Source organism: Pseudonaja textilis, chromosome 11 (assembly GCF_049901715.1).
Source record: "Pseudonaja textilis isolate UNSWEBS1 chromosome 11, rPseTex1.2, whole genome shotgun sequence".
Taxonomy (NCBI): Eukaryota; Metazoa; Chordata; class Lepidosauria; order Squamata; family Elapidae; genus Pseudonaja; species Pseudonaja textilis.
Window position 1 is genome coordinate 264,654 of NC_142000.1, and position 27,064 is coordinate 291,717.

The following is a 27,064-nucleotide window of genomic DNA, read 5'->3' on the forward strand; positions in this document are numbered from 1 at the left end:
CTATGGGTGGGAAAGCAGGTGTCCTGCAAAGAGCCTCATCTGCTAACCTGCCATCATGGGGCCCACCCAAATTACAAACATAAGTGTCAAATAGAATTTTGGCTGATCCTGAGGAAAAGAGAAGCAGAATTCAACCATGTTAGTATGTGGATTTCTGACGACCTGGGAAGGCCAGGATTATATGCTGGACTGGAAAGTTGAGGGAGCAATCCCAGGGGAAAAGGGTCTTTCCTGGGGCTTTGAGGGCCAAGCAGGATTTGGGAGCCCAGGCTAGCCTGTGGCCTGTGAGGTCAGCTGCTCTTTCTGTCCCTTCTTGGGATGTTTCTTTCCATTCCTTATTTTCTTTCTCTTGTCCTCAGGGCCTGTTTCCCTCTTTCTTCGCTCCCACCACCCTCCTGCCAGGAAACTAACTGCATGGGGGGTGGGGGGATGGGGAGGAGGGTCAAAATGTTGGAAGCAGCATTGCAATTGTCCCCTTCTTCCATAGGTGTCATGATTTGCACACCTCCCAGGGAGGGAGATGTGGTCTGGATGCTGCTGGAACAGACAAGGGGCTCTTGCCAGGATCCAAAGCGATGGCAAAGGTCCTTTGGGATGCAGCCAGGCCTGCATCCTGGCTTGTCGTTCCATGCTCTCATCACCGGCTCCAGGCAGATTCTAATCAAGCCAAGGGACCTGCCTCCAGCTCAGCACAATTGGAACTCCAGGAGAGAAGCAAAGGACTCACCATCTCAGCATCCTGTCCACGGAGCAGAGGCTTCTCCTCTGTAAATCTCTGCTCATGTAGGCTAGCCATGGTCACTTCCTGGAGCAACAGTCCTGGGCAATGAAACAAATCTACATTAGTCAGTGGTTTTCCCCAACCCTGGAAAGCCAGGGAAAAATCTGTCCTGCTACGATGGCAGGCCCTCCAGGTCAAGAATGCAAAGCACTATGTGTCTGGTAATATAAGCAACCTGGGGGGGGTGGGGGGAGATTTAAAGCCCCCTACAAATCTGGCTAGATGTGAGCAGGGAGGGCTGCAGTTTGCTCTTTTGAAGTCCTTCTCCCAATGGCGGCCCATATGCACTTTGGCTTAACTGGGGTTGCATGGGCCATGGGGATGGGGCAGAAAGCCCTGAAAAGCCCCCTGATGTTGGCTCCTCTCCCCCGACCTTTCTGCACTCGGCCCCCACAAAAAGATGCGAGTCCCTGGCCAAACGACAAACAGCGAAAGAGAACAGAGGCTCTGCCTGCAGGCGTCTGCCATCTCCCTGGGGGGAAATCACTGGGAAACACACAAGAGGGCTTGGAAGACCGCACAGCCCCTTCGCTGCTTTGGACCTGTGGAAATTGGGATTGGCTGCCAGCAGTTGAGGGCTGCTTGGGCCTGGTGGGCTGCCAGAATTGCCTCTCCCACCTGGGACTCAGAGAAACAAGGCCATTATGAGTCTGGGTGGTCTTAGCAACTATAAATCTCCAATCATGGATAAATCACGATGATTAGAATAAACCAAGATTGTTTCTTGATATATTGGAACGGATTGCCAGAGGAATCAAAAATGATTGATTTGTGAGGTTGGGAATGCTTTGGGAAATGCTTGCAAGGGTCTCCAGCCTTAGCAACTTTAAGACTTGTGGACTTCAACGACCAGAATTTCTCAGCCAGCATGGAGTTTCTCCAACATCGGCTTTGCCATGTCCTTCTCAGTGCTGCTCTCCACCTGTGAGCTTAAGAGAGTACAGGAATAGTGTGGCACTCATGGACTTCAGCACAGCTTCGGACAAGGCTGCCTGAAATCAGCAAGCCAAAAAGGGCCGCATGGAGCTTCTTGTTGGAGGGACTCTGCTGAAAGCCCTCATCGATCCTTATGCCAAGCTGGGGGGAAATGAAAAGGGGATCTTATGTGACATTGCTATAAATGACTTTATAAATCAGTATATAAGAAATTATGAGCAGGGATAGACATAACAATGAATTAGCCAATGGGAACTGCTTGGTGGCTAGGAAACAGCACCTGTTGTGAGCCATGTCAGATGGCTCGGAGCCTGGGCAAGGCTGGGGGTGGCCGGTCTGTATAAATATAGAGCTTCTGTAGTTCTGGTGGTTCTGGTTGCTTCTGTTTCTTGTTCTTCTACTTGCTACCACATTGCAAGAGCTGCATGGGTATTGTATACATGCATCAAGTTTTATATTATTGTATATAAACAAGTGTCTTCTATAAATGAATCCTGATGAATTATTTACTTGTGCGTTGGTTGGACTGCTGCAAACTCTAACATAATTCATTATATGTGGTAGGGATGTTAATCCCCTTTTCAACAAGTCTAATGAGGCAGGAAGAACCAAAGAAAAATGAATAAAAATGAATTTCTGCTTATAGAAAAAAAAGCAGAAATTCATACATGAGATGGATAGACACACATTGCAGATTGCAGGCCTGAATATCCATGAGGAGTACAGGGCAAGAGGGAAAGGGTTGCCTCAACAGAAACATGAAGTTTGGATCATAACATTTAATTCTCTTTTAATTGAAGGCTGTTTCTACGAGGCACCCAAAACCCCTGGGCATGTTTGCTCTCTCCAGTAATGGATTGCACTCACAGAGAGGCCACCAAAAGAGCTTTGGGGGGCAACACAAAGTAACTAGACAAGATGGTGGTCTCTGCTGCACTGCCAACGGGCTTGCACATTCATAGTTGAAGCAAATTTGGTGTCAGTGAAGAGGATAGGATTTGAACTGTATAAACATTTCAGTCATATGAAAAACAAATCCAGAGACTCTAAGAGGCTAACTATACTCCAATTCATCACTACAGGAAAGTTTAAAAAGAAAGAGAACCCCCAACTATAAGCCACGTCCAATTCACAGTCAATCTGACACAGTGGTAGGATTCCATTTTTTTTTACTACCGGTTTTGTGGGTGTGGCTTAGTGGGCGTGGCAAGGGAAGGAGACTGTAACATCTTCAGTCAGAGATGGTATTTGCCGGTTTTCCAAACTGCTCAAAATTTCTGCTACTGGTTCTCCAGAACTGGTCAGAACCTGCTGAAGACCACCTCTGGTCTGACACCTTCTGACCATCCTTTGGGTGTGTAGTGTTGAGTCAGTGTTGACTCCTGGTGAACACTTGGACAAGTGCCTGCATATTTTCTGGTGAGGCTTTTGAAGTGATTTGCCAGGGCCATTGCCTCCTTCTTGGGGCTGAGAATGACTGGTACCCAGCTGGCTTTGTATCTAAGGCAGCCTTCTGTTTCTAGCATGCTTTTAACAAGACACCAAATTGGTGCTCTCCAGCCATCTCTATCCTCTCCTCCACCACATCAACCTCATCCCTAAAAGCTCAGTGGAAGAGCCAGGGGTGAGGGTCCTTCTGCAGGGGAGTTGTGGCAGAACGCCCATCATCCAGACCTTCAGCAGGCAGCCTCTGAGGTGATCCATGAGACAATGGTGTCTACCTTGAATTGTATCTGGCAGCCAAGCAGCAACCAGGAACAGTGTTAGATGGCTGGTTCATGTGGCCTGGATCGCAAGGGCGGCTGCTTTTTGAACCAGTCAGATGCCAAAAGCATTCCCAGGGCAAATGCCAGGGGTTGAATTACGAGGCCTCCTGGTCCAGAAAGGGCAGAAATTGGCATCCCAGTCAAAGCTCTCCTGAGGGAATCACAACTCAGGGAACAAACTGATAATACTTCAGGTCATCTCTGACTTTGGCAAGAGGTTGCACAACCGTTAAGGCTAGTCAGCTGAGAACCAGCAGCACTCAGGCAAGAGAACTCTACGTCTATGTCAAAATGTGCTAACTCCCAAGGCCAGAAAAAGAGAAGCCAAAGCCCATTGAAAAGGAAGGGCAAACAAAAAAGGGCTTCAGCCCTGGGCTGTCTAGCTAACATCTTGTCTGTAAAGTGAAGTAACTTATCTATTGTGGTTAGTTACTAAATGCACAAGTGAGTTTCTGGAGAGCCAAGATTTATTGCAGCACCTTGTCACTGCAAACTGAATAGCTCTCTAGGCAGCTTGGACAAATAAGGTTGCTGTCCCTTCTAACACAGGGGTCTTATGGTTGGAGAGCTGCTTCCTTAAGCAACAAAAACTAGCAGAGAAGCTTTACAGCCAATTTCTGGTTAGTTAATAAAAAGTCTTTTGTCTGTGATGTAAACTACAGTTTTATCAGCCAAGTGAGGGGGTGTTCATTATGTTCTGCATTGCAAGCTATAGGCATTTAGATCAGCTTGACTGCCGTATATTTTTAGCTTTTCTGAAAAGCAGCCATAAGGTTGCTTTATTATTGGAAAAATAAAAATACATGTCTCCATTTTTCCTGTTCTTGATGATTTTGCATTTTGCAACTTGAATACCCATCCCCCCAGCATCCCTTATGCCATGAAGGCCCAGATAAAAGAGCAAACCTTCACATGGACCTTTCTCCCCCATATCCCAAATGCAGAACCAATCAGGACATTACTATTGTTAAAATATATTTTATTTATTTATTTGGCTTTGCTTGCTTTATATCCATCTGAGCCCCATAGTGGTTGGGGAATTTCTCCAACCCACAGTCCTGAGTCATTCAAATGAAAACAGCGCAAAAGGAAGTAGAGTTGGGGTTCTCCAGAACCCCTATGGGTCACGCCTCCCACATCCTGCTGTCCTGAGCCTTTCAGCCAGCACTAGTCCACTCCGGTCACGACCACACTCAGCAGGTCCACAGCACCCTGTGTTGTGGTTCACTGGCAGCAGATGCGGATGGCTGAGGTCTTGGAGAGCGAGAACTCAGATGAGGGGCCGGCGTGTGATGGAGGGATGGGGCCAGGACCATCAGGGAGTGGACCGCTGCCTTCGGAGATTGTGGAGGCTGGCAGCACTGATGAAGAGGTCCCCAAGGAGCCCGTGCCCAGTGCACATGTGTGCAGGGCTGCTCAAACGAAAGAGCAGCTACAGCAGCACAGGCAACTCGGGAGTAAGGCTGGAAGGTAATGGCCCCTCCCTTAAGAGATGAAAGCCAGCTGAGAGACCGGAGTTCTTTGCAGGAAGCAAAAAAGTTTTTGTATTCAAGCCTTGTGGATGTTCGGAGTATCTTGGTTGGTGTTTGGAGACTCTTTGGGTTTGAAATATTTCTTAGTAACTTTATCTAGTGTTCTTGGCAGCCTTGCACAACCTTGGCAAGGCTCGTACTTATCAGAGACAATTGGTTTGAAACAGCCTTTTAACCATCAAGGAACAGAATTCGTAAAGAATCATTAAAAGGTTTTGCTGTTACCTCTGTTTCAGGTTTGTTTCCTCGGAACAAGATTTGGGTCAGAACACCCTGGAGTGGGGATAGCATTTCACTAGGAGTACAGGAGCCTCGGAACATAAAGCCTGCACCTCAGAGGCCCGCAAGAATCTGCCATACACATTGGCTTCTGTCTCAAAATGTGGACAAGCCGTCATGCTGACCAAAGTCATTTCCTATCCTTCAAGGGAGGAAGGCCGTGTGGGCCACAGAGAACTTTGCGGAGATCCAGGGAATGTGACATGATAAGCAGAAGCAAAACTGGGGTCAGGCAGACCCTCCCAGATGACCGGAGTACCCTGGTGATATACTAGTGATGTACAGCGATGTGGTGGGCATTGAAACAGGGGTCATGTAGCAAAGCTTCCCCATAACATGATCCCAGCCACATCTGAGGAACAAAGGAGCATCTCCCAAAATAGCTCCCATCTCCTGTCTCCAGTTGCTGAAAGGGCAACCACTGGCAACAACAAACGACTCTGACTGGGCCAGTCAGGCTTTATTCAAAATTCATGGGCTGCAAACCTGCCACTGAATACACCTGATCAAGAAGTTAACATGAGCTCAAAAAGACCGTGTGATTACATTATTCTCAGTAATCAGCAAAATTAATTTTAGGGGAATAGTGAGAAATTTCCAAACTGCTGCTCTCAGTTTGTTTTGAGAGAGTGAAACAATAAGCAAAACCTTGACTGGAGAGAGCTCTCTCTGTCAGAAAGTGCTTAAAGCCTGAGGCTGAGACAAAAGGCAGAGCACAGCCCACACCTCCCCTGGGCAGGAGAGGGCTGAAGCCAAAGGCCAGATCCGGTTCCTGGAGCGCATTGCTGGGCAGGCCAAGAGAGTTGCCATTTCTCAGCTTCAGAGGGAGGCAGGTCTCCAAAAGCCACAGGATGCGGCTGGCATCTCTTTCATTTAATCTGCATCATTTTTCATTTAACCACACGTTACTTCATACTGGTGACGGCTAACCCATCAAACTGTGTTGCTTTGCAACTGCTCCTCTGCCATTCTGTAAAATGAGTAATCTTGGGATGAAATTTCATCCACAAAGGGACTGAGAAATGAGGCTTCCTGCAACAGAATAACAAAGTTGGAAGGTTCTTCTATTTCAACCTCCTGCTTAAACAAGAATCCATCCTATTTCAGACAAATGACTGTCCTCTTCTTAAAAGTCTCTAGTGATGAAGCACCCACAACTTCTGAAGGCAAGCTGATCCACTAGTTAATTGTTCTAATTGTCATGAAAGTCCTCCTTAGTTTTGGGTTGCTTCTCTTCTTGATTAGTTTCCATCCGTTGCTTCTTGTCCTGCCTTCAGGTGCTTTGGAGAATGCAGCTTCAATCTATGGAAGGTGATTTGCAACTTTCTGTTCTTTAATTCTCCTTCAACTTTCATTTTCATAGCATGAGAAATGCTTTGAGGGAGAGATGCCCTGGAGGGCTGGGACTTTTTGGATGAGAGCCTCCTGCCTCTGGAAAAGTTGGCACCTGAGATTAGTTGTGTCTTCACACATACCTACACACCCTTGACATCCCTCCCCCAACTGATGGCTTGGAAAGGGTTCCTTGAGGGTTACTTTCCAGCTTTCAGTCATGGTGTTTATTATTCACTGGCTTAAGGGGTGGGCCCTACAGCTTTATTCATTTTCTCTCATATGTTATAAAGTGCCTAGAATCAGAAGACTATCTGACCCACAAGTGGCCTTCAGGACAGGAGCCCCCATTGCTGGTCTCTGCACAGCTTCCCAGTTCAGACCCTCCCCTTTGCCCCCAGCCAAGTTCAGCCTCTGCATCCCTGCCCAGTCCTGCTCCTGTCCTGTCCCTTTATTCAAGACAAAGCCTGACTGGAGGCGACCACCCACTGACACCAGGGACAGGAGACCATCGTTCTGGGGAAGGCAGGCTTCCTCTTCTCTCCCAAAGCTAGTCCATCAGCATTAACCCTGTGCAGTTGAAGGGCGGATCTGCCGCCCCGCTTCTCTTTCCTCCTTTGCTCCCCCCAAAGAGAGACTATCTGGTACAGAGGAATCCCTCTGGAGGAGAGGAAAGCTCTCCAGGCCAGCGACGCGGCTGCTGCAGCCTCGAAGCTCCTGTCTTTGCACCAAGCGAGGTTCCAGCCACCCACCGCTTGAGAAAACCGGGTTTCCGCTTCTCCGTTTGCACCCCTTTCTCCCTCCCAAGAGTCACCGAAGGCGAGGAAGCGGAGGGTTTACGCGGAGGAGCAAACAAATAAAGGAGACATGTCCAAGGTGCGGTTCACCACCGCCTGCCAGCGGCTCCACGCAGATCCTGCGGCGCTGGGTCGTTTCCATCCTAGCATTAAGCAGCCGCTAAGACTTCCCGGCGAGGAACGCGGAGGCAGCAATTGTTCCGACGGCCTGTACCTGCCCTCCGTCCCGCACAGCGGCTCCCCCCCGGACCGCCTGCCCAGCCAAGCCTCCGATGCGCCAAAGGAGCAGTTCCCCAGCGGCGCCTCCCCGCCCTCCCCCCATCCCGCTTCTGAAACGGGAGGCGTCGCCTCGGGGATCAGCCCTGCCCGCCGCCAGATCGCCTTCCCGCGTCTGCGGCGGCCGCCAAGCCCAGCTTGAGGCGCCGGGCGCTGCGCCTTTATACCATCCGCAGTTGCCGCCCCGGCGCTCGCTGCCCTTGGCAACGGCCGGCCTGCGGCGGGGCAACGGGGGCGGCTGGAGCGGCTCCTGCGCTGCAAGAGCCGCGCTCCGACCGGGATCACAAGGCCGCGTCGGCCCCGCCACCAAAGCCTCCCGAGCGGAGAGGGCGGGCGGGCAAGCCGAGCCAAAAGCCGAGCCTGCCTCGCCGCCGGCCCGGCCGGGTTTCGCCAGAGGTGACGGGGCGCAGCTCCCACCGCCGCACCGCGGCACGGAGGGTCGACCCGCACCGGAGCCCTCCCCGGTCCAAGTGGAGCCGGCCGGGCAGCCGCCGCCGCCGCGCCCTGAGCCGAGCCGCCCGCGAAGCCCTTACCTGTCAGCAGCTCCAGCTTCTGTCCCCAGCCCTTCATGGCGGCGGGCGGCGGAGGCTCTGCGAAGCCGGCCAACAGGCGCGCGAGCGGCGGGGAGGGGCAGGGCGCGGGCGGCGGGCATGGCTCCAGAAGGGAAGCGGGCGGGCTCGGGAGGGGCTCCAAGCTTCGCCGCCGCCGCCGCCCGCCCGCCCGCCTTGCGCGTCCTGCGGGGCGGCCGAGCGGCGAGCCCGAGTCCCGGAGGCCCTTCCCGAGCGGCGGGGCGGCGGGGGGCAGCGAGCGCGCGAGTGAGCGAGCGCGGAGCCACTTACGGGCTGCGGCCGAGGCTGGCGGAGCGGCGCTGGGCTGCTTGCTGCGCGGTCAGGCCCGGGAGCGTCTCCGGCTCCGGCTGTGCGGCTCTCCCGGCCGCTGCGGGGAGGAGCTTCCCTGACAGGCTCCCTCGGGCTCGGCGCTGCGCGGGGCTGGAGGTCGCGCGGCTGAGGCGGGGAGGCGCCGGGGGAGGCTGCGCGGCGGCGGCGGCGGCGGAGTGACGCGGGCGCCCCAACGGGGGGGGGGCAGTCAGTCCGCGCCCAGCCCTCCTCGGCCTCGCGTTCCCCCCCAGCCCCCCGAGGCCGTGGAGAGGCCCCGGGGCCGCGCCGGGGTCTCTGCCGGCGAAGGAAGGCTGGCCCGGCGCCCCTCTCGACGTTCCCCGGGAAGCGGGGCCGACGGGAGGGCGAGACGCCAGGCGACAGAGGTTCGGTGGACCGCGGGCCCGAAGATGCGTCCTACGCCTCTCCCTGCGCCGTTCCGGAGCCCGGAACGCCTTTGGCCGGACATCGCGGACGGGCAAGGAGTCCCCGGTACTCGCGGAAGAGTTGGGTGTCGTCGGGCACTTAGCGAAAGGAGGCTCCATGGCGCTCTCCGAGCCTGGTGCTTTTCTTGCAGACGCTTCATCGCCCAAGCTAGGCAAGCGCTGACGACGTTGTAGCACGGAGGATGTTACCTAGTTGGGTAGTGAAACGTTTGCAGAAAACCCACCAAGCTCAGAGAGCCACAAGGAGCCTCCCTTTCAACCCTGAGCTACCAAACTTCTCCTTCTATTGGTACTCAGCAAAATGCTTTATTAAAATCGGCTAATTCTGTTGACAGCACCTCAAGGAGGACTCAGAGCAAGCCGGGCTTTTTTTGGGGGGGGTTGTTTTTCCCAATCTGAAACTTTCCATTCTCTTTCCCCCCTTTCCTTTTTCTTCCCCACATAGAATTACTTGTTCATTAAAGATGGCTTCTTCTTTGTCTCAATCTTCTTGTTCTGCAGGCATTTCTTGTTGTTTCTCATAATTCCAAATCTCCATTTCTAAAAACTGAAATACAAAGCCAAAAGAACCTCTCCCTTCTTGTGCATCTTTGTACTTTTTAAGTTCCACTTCCAGTTCTTCTAAAAGTGGAGCCATTTTAAACACTTTTAAACAACCACTGATTGATTTTAGTCATTCAAATACAATAACCCAAAATCCAGAGATCATCAAGTAATCCAAATAGTCCCAAGTTATTTCTTCTTTTCTTTTTCCACTTTCTCTTCCTGGGGTTTTTGTTGTGATATTTCAGTTAAAATGTATCTTTTGGAAGTCTTGTTGAGATTTTGTTGTAAGTTCTTTTTAATTCCAGGCAGTCTCCTCCCTTCCAGATCCTGCCCTTTTATTCTTTTTCTCTCCTTTCCTGTTTTCAAAAGCTTTTGATTATCCAGAAATCTTTATTATCCCTTTGACTTTTTATTTTCAGCATTAAATGCCTATGAATGTCAAAGTGGATTTTTTTCCAATTTCTTGCTTAAGTCTCTTAGCTGTCAGTATAGGAAAAGGAGAAAAAAGCCCAAATCTTTTCCCTTTTCTCTATCCTTTGCAGCTTAAAAATCTTCTTAGGGAACAATGTTATTGGTTTTTTTTAATAGTTTCAATTCCAGGGTACCTTATTTGTTGCTTTTGCTGTTTGACCCAGTCAACCAAAACTTTTTCTTCTTATCTTCCTCCTGCACATTCTTTTCCGGTCGAGTTCTTCTTTTAAAAAAAAAACAATAAAAACAAACAAAGCAAACAGAACATAAAAACATCAGCTCTCTTCCATACATATATACAAGCAGTGTGTCAGTTGGTTCATCAGTTTTGTGCATTCATTTCGTAGTCACAATTACAGTTACATGGTTCTGGTCGAGTTCTTCTTTGTGGTGGCCATTTTTTTTTTAAACAAATTTTATTGATTTTAACAAGAAACAAACAAGACAAAACATCATTAAACACTAAAAACATAAAACCACTTTCCATCATAGATCTTTACAAAGCAAGTAACACATTATTTTATATTGCATTTTTCTAATTTATCTCATTTCAATGTAGACACATAAATTTCCTTTAACAGATTTCACATTATTTCTCTTTACTCTTATTCAATAATGTTTCTTTTCTAGTTTATCTGCTATTCAATCATCACACTTCTATTTTCCTCTGACTTATTTTTGTTTTTGTTTTTTTTTAAAAAAACAAATTTTGTTAGCTTTACAAAACATACAAACAGTCAAGTCATATTAACATAAAGAATCTTTCTGGAAGAACCAATAAAACGTGCCAAATGTAATATGTGCATTTACATTATCTGCTCATCTTCATATCCTATCCCAATTTCTCCTTTTCATTCTGTTGTCCAGATTATATTTCTTACTAATCAAAATTTTTGCCTTTTAAAAAAAACAATAGACAAAACATACATAACATAGAACATAAAAAACCTCATTTCTGAAAGCTGCTTAATCCCGGGTTAAAACTCTTCGCACAGACACAAATTCAAAAACAATATTTACTTTATATGTCAATCCATATCTTATTACCATTTTCAATTTTCTGTATAACTTCTCCCCTCTTTTTTTTTTTGAACAAATTTTATTGATTTTCCAAAACAATACACAGACAAACAAAACATAAAATATAATGACATAGGAATTTTTTTTTCTTAAAAAGCCAATACAACAACTTATTTAAAGACAGAATTATTCCAAGTTATCACATTTCCAAACAAGCACAATTTGATATATATATTTACCTTATCTTCATATCTTATCCCAAACTTCTCTTTATTACTTCTTTTCCTTCTATTTATTCAAATTATATCTCTTTAACTTTAGATTGTATACATTTTTTATATTCATCTGTCTTATACATTTTCATTATTCTCTTCCAATAAAAAACAAACAAACAAGACATAAAACATAAAAACATAAACATCTTTTCTGAAAGTTGCTTGATCCCGGTTAAAACTCATCATACAGACACCTCTTCAAAAATCATGTTCCTTTTATATATCATTCCATATCTTATTACCGTTTTCCATTTTCTATATAGCTTCTTCCTTTTTTTAACTCTCTTAATTTTATTCTACTCATCTCAGTTCAAGTCATAATACTTAACATTCTTTGTCTGTTCTCAACTATCCATTCATTTTTTCTCTTTAAACAAAACCTCTCCTGTACACTAATTAGAGTATGACGCCTTTAACTCTTTCCCTAACCTGATAATACTTAATATCACACATAACTTGTATTGGGATTCTGTTTAGCACATCCTAAAGTCACACAATATATTATATAAAGAGAAAAAGAAAAATTTTAATCGTACCTATTAATATTTATATATTTATATCTTAAACATTTTATTCTATAAATGCCTATAATAACACAATCTTATGTACCTTACAGAATCCCTTTTTCAATTAAATTTACCCATTGTCTATAAATAAATTTTGTTTCTTCAAATCTTGCTTCCCATCATTGAGACTTCTCACCCTTCCTTTCTCCCTTGCTTCTTTTTTTCCTTACCCTGTTCACCCCTTTGTCTTTCCACCTCCCTTTTCTTCTTGTGCTTTCCCCCTTCCTGTTGTTTCCTAATCTTATATCCACCCTTCAACTCATTTTTATCTTTTTGGTTGTTTTTTTAAGTTTTAAAATCCCTTTTTCCTTTTCCTCTTCCTCCTTCTTCTCCCCCAATCGGGTCACATGTTCATCAAAAATGGTTCCTTCTTTGTCCCAATTATCCTGCTGCGCAATCAATTCTCCATAGGAATGCACCGCCATTTCTAGAGATTGAAAAAGAATGTCCAAGGTATCTTTCCAGTCTTGTTCTTCCTTTTTATATTTTAGATATTCAGTTTTAAATTCATCCAAAAGTGGTGCCATTATGAAGAGGAAAAATTTTTCCCAAAACAACCACCCGAGTGTTTTTAAACAAAGAAAAAAAGTTTCCCAAAAGATGCAAAGTCACCAAACAATCCAGATAAACTATTTCATTTAGCACTTTTTCCCTTCTTCCATTTCTTTTTCTGGGGTTGCTATTAAATCACAAAATTCCAATTATAATATGTCTTTTGAAGTCTTATTAATGTTCAAATGGCTCTTTAAAATTCTAGGCAGTCTGCTCCTTATTTTCAATTTCAATTTTTTTCCTCTCCCTTCCCACTCACAGCAGAAGAAAAAATTTTCTTTAAATATTTAGAAATCCATATGCCTTTGGCATTAGCACAGTCTTTAGCATTTAGCATACCTTCAATGCAGGTTTCCGATTTCTCTCAAAGCTGTTCCGTTTGGAAGGAGAGTGAAAAGAAAAAAAAGTTTTCCCTTTGATATCCATTCGCTGCTTACTCAGTCTGGGAACAATGTGTCTTTAGTAGGTGTTAAATACCAGGATACTTTCACTGTTCCTTTGTCCCGGTCAGCAAAATCAGTTTCATTTCTTCACAAACCCCTCCAGCACATTTCTTTCCCTGGCTGGGCTCTTCTAAATGGCGGCCATAAAAGATCGCCGTTCAGTTGCCGTCGGAGAGGGAGATTTAGCCGGCTAGGGAAGAGAGATGCAATGTCTCTCGTCCCTGCCAGAACCCCCCAGTCTTCACCACCTTCTACAAAGGTGGCTTAGCCCCGAAGCCAAATGGCTCGAGGCACTCAGGCAGTGAACACAGGCAGAAACCGTGCAGAGCCACGGAATCCTGCCTGCACTGAAGAACCACAAGCCGGAAGTCACTTCTTCCCTCTTTTATCTTTCTTAATTATATTTTGTTTATCTTATCTCAATACAATTCATAGTACTTGACATTTTTTGTCTGTTCTTTTACAGTTATCCATTCATCTTTTTTCTTTAAATATACTTCTCCTGTACACTAATTGGAGTAACACCTTTAACTCTTTTCCCTAACTTCACAATACTTAATATAACACTTAAATTATATTGAGATTCTGGTTAGTACATTCTAAAATTACACAAAAAACTTTATAAGAAAAGCCAATATGCTACAATTACGAAATGTAAGCCTATAACCCACCAGAAATACCATAAAAGAGCAAATCATACATACTACTACACATTCTACTCTGAATACACATTGAAAAACACACTTTTATGTACCTTCCAGAATCCCTTTTTCAATTAAATTTATCCATTGTCTCTAAATAGATTTTGTTTCTTAGAATCTTGCTTCCCAGCATTAAGGTTTTTCACCCCCCCCTTTCTCACTTGTTTGTTTTTCTCCTTGCCTTTTTTACCCCCTTGTCTCTCCTCCCCCCTTTTCTTCTTCTGCTTACTCACTTTCTGTTGTTTTCTAACCTTATATCCAGCTTTCATCTCATTTTTCTCTTTTTGGATTGTTTTCTCTACCCTTAAAATCCCCTTTTTCTTTTCCTCTTCCTCTTCCTCCCCAAAGTAAACCCACTGCTCATCCAAAATGGCGGCTTCTTCTTCTTTGTTCCAGTCATCCTGCTGCGTAGTCAATTTTTCATAAGTGCGTACCGCCATTTCTAAAAATTGAAAAAGAGAGCCCAAAGTATCTTTTCCATCTTGCTCTTCTTTCTTATATTTTTGGTATTGAGTTTTTAATTCATCCAAAAGCAATGCCGTCCTGAAGAGAAAGATTTCTTCAAAATCAACCACCCAAGTATTTTTAATCAAGAGTAATTCCAAAAGAATTCCAAAGTCACTAAGAAGTCCAAATAACTGTTTCTTTCAATCCTTTTTTTTACCTTCTTCAATTTCTCTTTGTGGGGTTACTGATTGATCAAAAGGTTCCCATTAAAATGTATCTTTCTTTAAAATTCTAGGCAGTCTCCTCCTTTTTCAAGCTCTGCTCCAAAAAGTTTTTTTTCCTCTCCCCCCACTTACAACAGCAATTTCCCTTTAAACGCTCAGAAATCCATACCTCCAGTGCGGGCTTTCCAATTTCTGAGGGTGTTAAGTCCAAAGTCCTTTCTCTGATAATTTTCAAGTTAAAATACCTTTGGTGCCCAGTATTTTCCAGTTCTGCACTTAATGTTTCTGTGGGGTGGGAGAGCGAGTAGAAAAAAAAGTTTTCCCTTAGCAGCTTTCTCTGCCGCTCCTCTCTTCTTAGGGATACAATGTATCTTTCAGGCAATAAACAATTCCACTCCAGGGTTTTAGAAGCTGTTATTTTCCCGGCACAGCCAACACTTTCACTTTTGGATCTTCCTTCTCCTTCTTCCTCCAGCGCAATCCATTTTTGACTACCGCTACAACCGCCTTCAGGAAAGGGAGTAATGGCCAGCTGGGGAGGAGAGATGCGGCTCTCCTCAACCCTGCAGGCAGTCTCCCCCTTCTTCACCACCTCTACAGGGTGGCTTAGCCCTGAACCCAGCTGGCTCAGGGCACTCCAGCGGCGAGCACGGATCGAAGCCTCACAGAGACGAGGTTTCGGTCTGTCGCTGAAGAAGCTCAAACCAGAAGTCCCTATTGGCCTTTCTGACCACTCCTCCCCCACCCCGCATATCTCTTCATGGCTCTTGGTAAATGCAGTTTTTAATGTTTACTTCAGCCAAGCCTTGTTTGCCTAGAAACAAATGCATAAACAATTTAAACTCATTTATTTCAGCCAACAGCATCTTCGCAATAAAGTTTGCTCCAACTGCTTGTTAGTTTTACACCTGATTTCTATTTCTTGTTGCATCACACATGTTTGTTCTATGTCAGTATATACCATGTTTCTCATAAAATAAGGCCGGGTCTTATAACTTTTTTGAGCCCTGAAAAAACGGCTTGGCTGTCTTTTCCGGGGGTGACTTAATTCCCCCCCTTGCATCCTCATTTAGAGCGCCCCGCGGGCAGCCTCGCCTCCAGCCGCTCCTAACGGGTGATCATGGCGAAGCGCAGAGAGCTCCGTACTCCCACCAAACACCTTTGCTGCAGACCCAAGACCTTTGGCACCCGCCGCTGTTGCTTTCCCTTATGCCCATTCTGCCACCACATTTGGAGCTGCCACTTCCGTGTTTGGAGTGCTGCTGCCATTTGGAGTGCTGCCGCCATTTGGAGCACCACTGCCATGTTTGGAGCTGCCACTTCCGTGTTTGGAGTGCTGCTGCCATTTGGAGTGCTGCCGCCATCTGGAGCACCACTGTCATGTTTGGAGCTGCCACTTCCGTGTTTGGAGCTGCCGCTGTGTTTGGAGTGGCGGCGGTGCTCCAAATGGCAGTGGTGCTCCAAACAGTGGCAGTGCTCCAAACAGTGGTTCTAAACGCAAAAGCAACAGCTCCAAATGCAGCGGCAGCTCCAAATGCAGAAGCAGCAGCTCCAAACGGCAGCAGTGCTCCAAACAGCAGTGGTGCTCCAAACGTGAAAGTGGCAGCTCCAAACGCGGCGGCGGCATGGCAGAAGGGAAATCAACAGTGGTGGGCGCTGAAGGTCTTGGGTCTGCCGCAAAGGTGCTTGACAGGAGTAGGGAGCTCTCCGCGCTCTGCCATGATCGCCCATTAGGAGCAGCTGGTGGCGAGGAATTGCTGCCCGCGGGGCGCTCCTAACGGCGTCCCCCCGCCCTTCCCATTTTGCATGTTTTAAAATAGGCCTAAATTTGTGGGGAGGGGCTTAATTTCATTTTATGCCTAGAAAACATGCTGGGTCTTCCTATTGGGGGAGGTGTATTGTTGGAGAAACGGTAATTATGTGAATTGTGTGGATATGTTAACTTCTCTCATGTTTTAATCATAAGCTAAAAAATAATTCAGTATCACGTTTCTAACATTTTCTATTGGCCATTTTAATTCTCAGCTACCAACAGTCTTATTCAAAATTTTAATATCATCAAGAGCAGTTGTTATATAATTTTTATGTATGTGTTATTGCGTAGAGACTTCAGATTCTTTATATTTGTTTTTGTCTTGCATTGTAACATGTACAGCATTGGTGGTATTCAGCCGGTTTGCATCTGTTTGTGCGTTGCTGAACCGATAGTGACTTCTGGCTGGCCATGCCCCCAACCCAGTTGCCCGGTCACCGCTCGCTTGCTTGCCCCACCCTCCCGATGCTCGCTCACCCCGCTTGCCTTGACATTTGCCCACTCCAGTCACTCCTCACCTCCTATGCAGCACATCAGGTCCCCATGGCTTGCCTTTAAACTGCCTTCCCACGTGGTGCCTGTGCCCCAACTGAGCAGCCCTGCTGACAGGTAAGCCTGTGAGTTGTCCCCCTCCATTGGTTCCTGGGCTCGGCTGGCTGGCTAAGCCGCCATGTGGTGCTCTTCCAGCTCTCCCTACCACATGGCAGCAACAGCGCAGCTCTCTGGGAGGGAGGGAGGATGTCCCAGGGCTGCCACCACCACTTTCTTTCTTTCTTTTGTCCCTCATAAGAAGGAAGAAAGCAAGTGGCAGTGGAGGTGCTTTGGAGGGCAGGAGGATGTCCCGGGTGTCTGCCTCCCACAGCAGCACTGTTGCCGCCACCACCACCACTTGCTTTTCCTGGGGGACGAAAGGAAGCAAGCGGCTGTGACGGAAGTGCTGTATCTGCCTGCCCTCGCCGCCACCACTCGCTTCTCCCGGGGGATGAAAGGAAGCGAGCGGCTGTGATGACACTAAGAAATCACTTACAGCAGGGGTGTCAAACTTGCAGCCTGCAGGCCGGATGCATTCCATGCTAGTCTTGCCCACCCCCGATTTAGCGAAGGGGGAAATTTTGTCAGCCCAAGGGCAGGGGGGATGGGGCTCGGAATGGTATGTAGGAAATCTGTCTCTGCAAGCATCCATTGCTTGTCAGTGAGCAGACAATGAGGAGGCAGTGCAGGCAAGCATGCTGGGCCTCGGAGACCACAGGGAAGGCAGCGGGGAAGGCAAACAAGCCGGCTGGGCCTCAGGGACAGTGGGGAAGGCAGGCAAGTTGGCTGGGTGACATGGGAGGCAGCTAGGCTGGGATTCAGGCCTTGCTGCTTGCAGGCTCACCCAGGCAGATTAGGGCAGTTCAGCTAAGCCGCGCGAAGAGTGCTGCATGGGATTCAGCAGCGCAGAAGGCAGGCAAGCTGACTGGGCCATGTGAAAGGTAGCTAGGCTGGGATTTGGGCCTTGCTGCTTGCAGGCTCACCCAGGCTGCTAGACAGATCAGGGCAGCTCAGCTGGGCCATGCAGAGTGCTGCACAGGATGCAGCCGAAGGCAGGCAAGCTGGCTGGCTCTCAGAGACCTTGAAAAGTTGGAGAAAAGAATGGAAAAGATGGAAGGAAATATACAACGGGTGTTAACGATATATGGAGAGATATATCCATACAGAAGGTGATAAAACAGATAAGAAAGTAGGAGAAATAGATAATAGATTGACAATGGTTAAAAGTGAAAAAGGGAAAGACTCAATATTTTGGGAGATGGATAAGGCTGATTTCTATCTAAGATTTCAAAATATTGAGGAAGAAAAAGGAGAAAACCTCACAGAAATTATGACAGAAATTTTAGCAGGACCTTGGGAGATAACTAAAGAAAAACAATGGATGGAATGTGTTGAGGTAATTCCCCATTAGGAGAATGAGCGCATACAGGGAGACGTATTGAGTGTTTGTATTATCATTTTTAAGACCTAAAGGTTTCTTTACATATATAGTGTGCTGCAACAGTGCATGCAGATATGCCGTCTCTACATCCAAATGATTTATAATGTATTTCTCTTTAGCTGCCCACACTAATGCTGCCCTTAATGTAGTAGCCTTCAGACTAGGTGCAAACACCTCATCATAGTCATTTGCTGTCTGAGTGAACCCTTGTGCTACTAACCTGGCTTTATGGGTAACAGTCCCATCTACACCTGTCTTCAGTGTATATATCCATTTACATCCCATGGCATGCTTACCTGGTGGTAACTTAACGTTTTCATATACCTCCAACTTTTTTAATGATTCCAGTTCCTTATCCATTGCTTTCTGCCAAGCATCCTGATCCTTAGCAGGATACAGTTTTAGTTCACTATAATTACTTGGAACTGTATACATTTGGCATACAACACTAACCTGATATCTATCAGGTGGTTGTGTTACATGGGTTGAATGTCTTGGTAATATAGGGCTTATTGGTAGACTTTCCTGTGCCATCTGCTCCTATTCTTCTACTTCTTCCTGTGCCTGTTTTCCTACTTCCTCCTGTCCTTCCTCTTTAATGGCTATTTGTGGTTTATTTATTTTATCTTTAGGGACTCTTTGGGTGTCAATAATAATATCATTTCTGGATTCCTGTTCCAGTTTATCCCATCCAACGTGCTCAAGAAATTTTGCACTAGCACTACAATAAACATGAGCTGTACCTTGATCCCAAAATCTCAATGATCTATGGTTGGCCTCATAACCTACAAAAAATAATTTCTTAACTTTATGTTGCCCTTTCAGTCTTACTTGTGAGGGATTATGCACCCATGCTGGAGCTCTAAATGTGTGTAGGTAACTTAAATTTGGTTTTCTGCCATGCCAATGAGTGAATGGCAATTCTCCAGTTGTGTTAACTACATTGTTTAACACATGGTTACTACACATTATGGCCTCACCCCACAGTATTTCAGGAAAACCTGAATCAGATAACATAGTGCGAGCCATGGCTTGTAATGTTTGCTCTCTTTGTTCTACAAATGAGTTACGTCGTGGTCTGTAAGGTGCAGAACGTTTATGCTCAACACCAGCCAATTTCAACATCATTTGGAATCTTTTGTTAACAAACTCAGTCCCATTATCAGTAATGAAAGTAATTACTTTACTTTTCATTTTTCTCTCAGCAAATCTTAGCCAGTTAAAGAAATGTTGGAATGTTTCTGTTTTGTTTTTCATGAGATAGCAGAAACCGTATCATGAGTATAATACTCAAAATATAGCAGGCACCTCCCAAACTTGGTTTCTTAGGACCAATTATGTCAGCAAACACAACCTCTAAAGGTTCTTTGGTCTTAAATCCATTTAGTCTGCTTGCTGGAGTAACCTTACTTTTCTCCTGGCTACAGGCATTACAGTTTAAGTACTTACTACAGGGTTTCAATTTTACTCCCTCTGACAATTTGACAGTTTGTTTGAGCATTTTGAAATTGATGTGCCCCAAACGTCTATGCAGTAAATGTATACATTCATCATGTGGCTTAACATTGTTATAAACTGAGTTAGCCATCTGCAACTGGTCATCATGTATTACATATAAATCATTCTCTAAATTAGCAGTAACACTTTTACCCTTTCTCTATTATACAGTTATCTCCCCTAAAGGTTACTACATAACCAAGATTAACTAAAGCTGTTACCGATAATAAATTAAATTTTAGTTTAGGTACATATAATATAGTTAAATGTTCGTTTATACAAGAACAACATGCAGTACCTTTACCTGATGCTTTAATCTTCCATCCATTTGCCAATGATACATGTTGCTTACTTGTAGATACCTTTACAAACCTTTTTCTATCTTTAGTAATGCATTGCGATGCTCCACTATCAACAACCCACAAATCATGCTTTACAGTTGAATTGCTAGATATAGCTAAACTAACATTCTTCTTAGCCTTCTGGTGTTTGCCAGTATTCTGTGGTTTCCAGAATCTAGCTATATGCCCTCTAGCCCCACAAGAAAAACATTTCCTAACAGTATAGGCTGTTGAACACAAATCTTCTTGTGGTTGTTTCTTCCTCAGTTGGTCCCTATCCAGCCATCTTCTTGCTTCTTCTAACAACTTTCTGGTTATGTCAGTGAATGTCAGTTTATCTCTGGGCAGGACTTCCCGTGAAGATACATAATCATCATAACTTGCATCCAATGAGGAAAGAATGATGTAAACTTGATGCAGCTCTGAAAATATCAGTTCCTTTTCATGTAGCTCTTGAAAAGTTCTTTTCATGAAGTTCAAATGAGCTAACATATCTCCACCTTTCAGAAGACGTGCTGTAAACAGTTTACGTGTAAGATGTATGTGTGCACCTACACTGTCACAAACATAAATCCTCTTCAAATTCTCCCAACACCTAGCAGCAGACTCTTCTCCACGAATATGGACTAGCTGCTGGTCACTCAGTGTTAGTCCAATTATATAAAGAGCTCGTTCGTTGTTCTGTTTAAAGTCAGCAAGCTTCTTGGCATTGTCCTTATTATTTGGATCCCAAGCATTTACATCCGGTGGATCTTGAACTACATTCCCTAAACCTTCTCTACGCAGAAGTAGACTGTACTTCATAGACCAGGAAACATAGTTTGTTCCATCCAACCGGGTTTATCAGTGATAGACTTGTTGAAGTGTCTTGTGCCATCTTTACCAGGATAGTAACCCACAATTAAACAGTAAACAGCTGTCTGTATACAGTACTGTGTATTCACACCAACTCTCAGTTATCTGAGCCTGGTATGGTCTGGGCCCATAACCAGTGCTAAGGTAATTCCCCGTTAGGAGAATGAGCGCATACAGGGAGACGTATTGAGTGATTGAATAATACACACACAGCACACAATAAAAAAATGTACAGTAAATGTAGGTGTTTACTTCCAGAAAGGTTTAAGCAAAGTTCAAAATAAGCAGTCCAAAGTCATTCACAGGTAAGAAGAGTTAGTTTTTAGTCCAGGGATAATCCAATAACAAAGTCCAGTGTCAAAAAACAGTTCAGTATCAGACTTACATCAAATCCAAGAATATCAATGAGAAGGAAAAATGGAGGAACGGCAAAAACTGTCCAACAGAAGGAAACAGAGACACACTCATACTCTCTTCTAAGATGAGCCAGGTTTCTGGCTCCATCTTATGGCCATTTGAGAAACCACACCCAATTAGGATTCTCTTAAAGAGACAGTATTAAAATGTCTATCCTGGTTTATATATTGTCCAACCCAAATTACTGTTAGGTGACTTATATTCCTAACAGAATGTATGAAATATATCGAGTATATACCAGATATGCGATGAGAAATTATCTACTTACGTGAGATTTACCAAGAAAAAAATGAAACCAGAGATACTACAGAAAGCAAGAGATGATTTATAGAAGTACAAGGGAAAGGACATTGTAGCCTTGAAACAAATACCAAGGAAAGTGAGAGACTTAAGAAGAGAATATCAATTTCTGACAAAGATTTTAATCAAGAAAGAAATGAATTATAGATGGTTGATTCCTGAAGGCTTGACATTCATCTGGCGAGAGCAAAGACACAGAACAGACTCAGTTGAGAGCGCAGAACTATTTTATAATGAATACTTCAGAGGAGCAGAAGATGAGAGAGCAAGAGAAGACAATTAAAATGAGTGTATTGCAAAAATATTATATTTATTCTAGATGATTCCAATAAGACTGAAAAAAAGTACTTTGAAGATTTAAATAAAATGATGTTGAAATTTATCTGGCAGGGGAAAAAGACAAGAATTAAGACAAAAATATTGCAGGATGCAAGGGTGAGAGGGGGTTTTGGATTACCCAATTGGGAACTATATTACCAGGCAACAATATTGATGTGGATGAAAGAATGGATTGTATTGAAAAATGTCAGATTGTTAACACTAGAAGAGCATGATTTACAATTGGGGTGGCATGCATTTTTATGGTATAAAGAAAGTAAGGTACATGGATATTTTAGGAGACACTACATTATTGACAGTTTATTGACACTTTATTGACAATTTTGCCTGAAGGTTACAACAAAGAGTTAACGTATTTGATTATTAATGTATTAACAGCAACTAGGATTGTATTTGCACAAAAATGGAAAAATGAGAAAATTCCGATGGACGAGGAAATAATTAATAATGGAATATGCAGAAATGAGTAGATTGACAATGGCAATTAGAGAAGAAGAAAAAGATTATTATAAAATTTGGAATTTATTTTATGAATGGCTGGATAGAAGAGTAAGAAATTGAAATATGTAAGTTCAGTATAATATAGCATAAATGATAAATGATTGAGTTAGAGTAACAAAATGAATGTGAAATATACCCTTGAAAGACAATTACAATGTTAATGATAATATAATAATTGATAAATGTGACATAAAATACTGACTAGAATGATTATAAACATAAGCAAGTAAGATATGTATGATGTTATTATGTGCGCAAGATATATGTACCCAATTGACACACTGTTGCACAGAAAGATGGTTTTATTTGTTTTTGTCTTTGTTATAAAAATAAAAAACTTTATTTTGAAAAAAAAGAAAAGAAAGTGAAGATAGGCAGCTAACATCCCCCGCCCCCTTTTCAAAGGCATTAGTCCTGGAAAAGAAACAAAAAGGAAGAATTAGGGTTGGGCATTCAGGGCTTGTCAGGATATTTCTGGTGAAAAGAACATATAAGTTTGGCAACTTGAACATGCATCCATCCACCAACTCGAATTGTGAGGCAGGGAAATGTTTCCACACGATTGAATATTGTACTTTGCCTCTTATGTTTTCGAGACTCCAAAATCTTTCACCTCAAAGTGTTGCTCCTCCTCTATAAAAATGAAAAAGGGGTGATATGGAAAGAGGTGGGTGAAGGGGGAGGGAGGTGATTTCTGGTTTTAGTAGACTGCAGTGAAAAACAGGGAAGGGGTTCTTTTCAGATTCTCTGGCAGTTCTGTGATTGGGTTGATAATTTTGCTGATAGCTAATGGACCTATGCATTTAGGGCCCAACTTCATGGATTGTTGGGCAGATTGTATATATTTTGTAGAAAAGTATATACTTGGTCACCCACATTAAACTCCTTTAGCTTGGTGCACTTTTATCAGCCTGGTGTTTGTGGGCTTCCATCACCACTTCTAATGCTTTGCGGGCTACTGGTCACATTCTGCAATTGTTGTATCTGCTCTAGTAATGAGGGGTTTTGGGGTCTTTCCAAGGATAGCTCAAGGATTGCAACAAAGTTCTGGCCCAAGGCTACCTTAAAGGGAGTAAACCCAATGTTGCTATGCACTGAATTATTATATGCCATCTTTGCAAACAGAAAAAGATCAGCCCAATTATTTTGTTGATAATTAATATAGCATCTGAGGTAATGTTCCAGTACTGAATTGGTTCTCTCGCACCCTCCATTTGTTTGGTGATTATAGGAGGATGCACCACAATCTAGAAGTGAATTGTACTCCTTGGTCTGAGATAATGTGATCAAGAACACCATGAAGCCTATAAACATGTTGTACAAATAGTTTGGCCAGACTGTGGGTTGATTGGAATGGACTTATTTTGACTATGAGTCTATAACCAACCAAATCAGTGTTCCCTGCAGTCTCGTATAGTTCCACTATAAAGTCCATAGAAATCTCTTTCCAAGGTGCATGAGGTTTGTAGTAGTCCCATAGGTTTCCCTGGCTGCTGTTTTGTTGATGCACACACTGGGCAGCTGGCCACATAGCTTTCAATATCTTGAGGGACTGCCACCAAAATTGCCATTTGACTAGATGCAGAATTTTTTTTTTTTTTTTTATATAAATTTTTATTATTTTTTTAACATAAAAAACACAACAACAAAACATAAAAGTATCAGCTCCCCCATATTTTTGTACACACCGTAAGTCGGTTGGTCCATCAGTTTTGTGCATTCACCTCATAGTCACAATTACAGTTACTTTATATAATACTCTTATCAATACAAATTTATAAATCCTAGTATCTCTATTAAAGAAAAAAAAAAAAATTTGACTAAACTTTTATTCGGTCATGCCTTTATGAGATAACTATATTTTAAATATTTTATTCTAAAACAAATCTTATAATCATACCAATTCTATCCCAAATATGAAAAAGAAAGAAACAAAGAAAACTATTATATAAATATAGTATCAAAAACCAATAAAAGGAAAGGGAAAATAAAGTCATTATTATTCCTTATTATCTAACTTTTATATTTTAATATTTCATCATTCAACCATTGATAGAAAAGATCCCAAACTAAATAAAATTGTTTATCTTCTTGCTCTCTAATTTCAAAAGTCAATCTACTCATCTCAGCACATTCCAAAATTTTCTTTACAACTTCTTCTTGCAATGGAATTTTCTCATTTTTCCAATTTTTGCAAATACAATCCTAGCAGCAGTCAATACATTTACAATCAAATATTTCAACTCTTTACTATAAGTATCTGGTAGTATTCCCAATAGAAAAACTCCGGTTTCAAGTCTATATGCTTCTTTGTCATTTTTTCCAGCCACATGTGGATTTTAGTCCAATATTTTCTAGCATCCTCACAAGTCCACCACATGTGATAGTATGAACCAGGTTTCTGATGACATTTCCAGCATTTTTCGGATTTGTTCTTAAACATTCTTGCTATCCTTGTCGGGAAAATGCCACCTGTAAAACATCTTATACAAGTTTTCTTTATAGGCTGTAGACATTGTCATTTTATAATTTTGCGACCATAATTTCTGCCATTTCTCTAAATCAATCCCATATCCAAAATTCCTCCCCCACGCAATCATAGTTTCTTTAACTTGTTCTTCCTCAAGCTTAATTTGCAATAAATAACCATACAATTTTTTAATCACCTTTTCATCAGTACCCATCAAAATCTTATCCAAATCAGTTTGCTTATCATAAAATCCTCTGCTTTGGAATCCTCATAGTACTTTGAATATATTTGCAAATATGAAAACCAATTCATCCGTATACCTTGTTCTTCCAATTTTTGCATCGATTTAAGTTCACCCTTTTCATCTAATAATTCCCCATAGTTAACTGTTTGTTCCTTTTATAGATTATAGGATAAGAAAACGCTTCTATCGTCGATAACCAAACTGGAATTTTCAAATAACACTGTTTTTTTATCTTCTCCCAATTCAACCACAGAGACTCCCGTATATAATGCCTTCTAAAATACCCTGTGTTTTAGTTCCCTTGTACCATAAAAAGCATGCCAGCCCAACAACAAATCATGACCTTCTAATGTCAACAATCTGGTTTTCCTTAATGTTATCCATTCTTTAACCCACGTCAAGTTTGCAGCTTGGTAGTACAACTCCCAATTAGGCAGTCCAAACCCTCCTCTAAATCTAGCATCCTGTAAAAGCTTTAACTTTATTCTTGCTTTCTTACCTTGCCATATATACTTCAAAACAATTTTATTTAAATCCTCAAAATATTCTTTTCCAAGCCTAATTGGTATTGTTTGAAACAAAAATAAGACTCTGGGTAAAATGTTCATCTTAATTGTTGAAATCCTTCCTATTAATGACAATTGTAAGTTCTCCCATTTTTTCAAGTCTTGAGCTATCTGTTGTTTAAGTTTAATATAATTATTCTCCTTCAATGTACTACATCTTGATGTCAAATATATCCCCAGATACTTAACCTTGTTTGTAACTTGAATTTTTAACAGTTCTGCCAACTCTTCCCTTTGTTTCAACAACATATTCTTTGACAAAATCTTTGTTTTATCTCTATTTATTTTCAAACCAGCCACCTCCCCATAGACCTCTATCTTTTCCAACAGTTTCGAGGCTGTTTCTATAGGATCTTCCAAGATAAAGACTAGGTCATCTGCAAAGGCTTGTAGTTTAAATTCTTCCTTTTTAATTTTCATTCCTTTTATAGTTTTATCTTCTCTGATATTTCTATTCAACACTTCCAAAGTCAATACAAATATCAAGGGAGAAAGAGGACAACCTTGTCTTGTGCCTTTTCTTATATTAATAGGATCTGTAAATTCTCCCTCCATCATTACCTTAGCTGTTTGTTCATTATAAATTGCTTCTATTGCCTGAATAAATCTTCTAGCAAAGCCCATCTGTTCCATTAAAAGTAACATAAATCTCCAATTCACGTTATCAAATGCCTTTTGAGCATCTAAGAATATCAAAGCCATTTGCTTTTCAGGATGTGCCTCATAGTATTCCAGGGTGTCCAGAATTACTCTCATATTGTCTCTGATTTGTCGCTTGGCAAAAACCCATTTTGGTCTGGGTGGATAAAGTTATTCAAGTACTTTTTAAGTCTTTCTGCTAATATTGAAGCAAAAATTTTATAATCTGCATTTAGTAAAGAAATCGGTCTATAATTCTTGATTTGCAGTAGGTCCGCCTCCTCTTTTGGAATAAGTGTAATGTAAGCCTCTGACCATGTTTTAGGTATCATCTTTTTTAACATAACTTCATTCATAACTTCTAACAGTGGAATACACAGTGATTCTTGAAAGATTTTATAAAATTCTACAGGAAACCCGTCTGGACCTGGTGCCTTTCCATTATTTTGTTTCTTAAGTGCTTGACTTAACTCCATCATTGTTATATTACTTTCTAGCATTTCTTCAATCTCTTTAGGTATCTTAGGTAGATTTGCATTCTGTAGGTATTGTTTAACTTTCTCCTCATCAATGTCTTCTTTCTTATACAAATGCTTATAAAAATCATAAATAATCTCTTTTTTTTCTTTGCTGCCATAACAAATTTTACCTTGGTCGCCTATTAACTGCGTGTATTTTCCTCGACTCTTTCTCCTTTCTCAATTTATATGCTAGCCATCTACCTGGCTTATTTGCATCCTCAAAATAATTCTGTTTAGCATTCCTAATTTTCTGTGCCAGTTCTTCTTTCTCTATTAAATCCATTTTATGTTTAGTTATATCCAGTTTCATTTTAACATCTTTTC

At 43.0% G+C, this 27,064-nt stretch overlaps 2 protein-coding genes across 6 annotated transcripts in view; one reads left to right on the forward strand and one right to left on the reverse strand.

Moving 5' to 3' along the window:
* NDRG4 (NDRG family member 4) overlaps positions 1-8,705 on the reverse strand; it is a 35,026-nt gene extending 26,321 nt beyond the window's left edge. For 2 of the 3 annotated variants that reach the window (XM_087940260.1, XM_026714323.2), the window contains exons 1-2: positions 8,233-8,344; positions 728-819 (exon numbers count right to left, since the gene is read on the reverse strand). In XM_087940260.1, coding sequence (XP_087796386.1) covers positions 728-819; positions 8,233-8,269 — 129 coding nt within the window. In that variant the 5' untranslated portion in view covers positions 8,270-8,344. Of the gene's footprint in view, positions 1-727; positions 820-8,232; positions 8,345-8,538 lie in introns of those variants that run through there. The other variant, XM_026714324.2, reaches the window with a different exon arrangement.
* Positions 1-27,064, forward strand: part of HYDIN (HYDIN axonemal central pair apparatus protein) — a 343,587-nt gene that overhangs the window by 4,887 nt on the left and 311,636 nt on the right. The gene's annotated exons all lie outside the window — the stretch shown is intronic.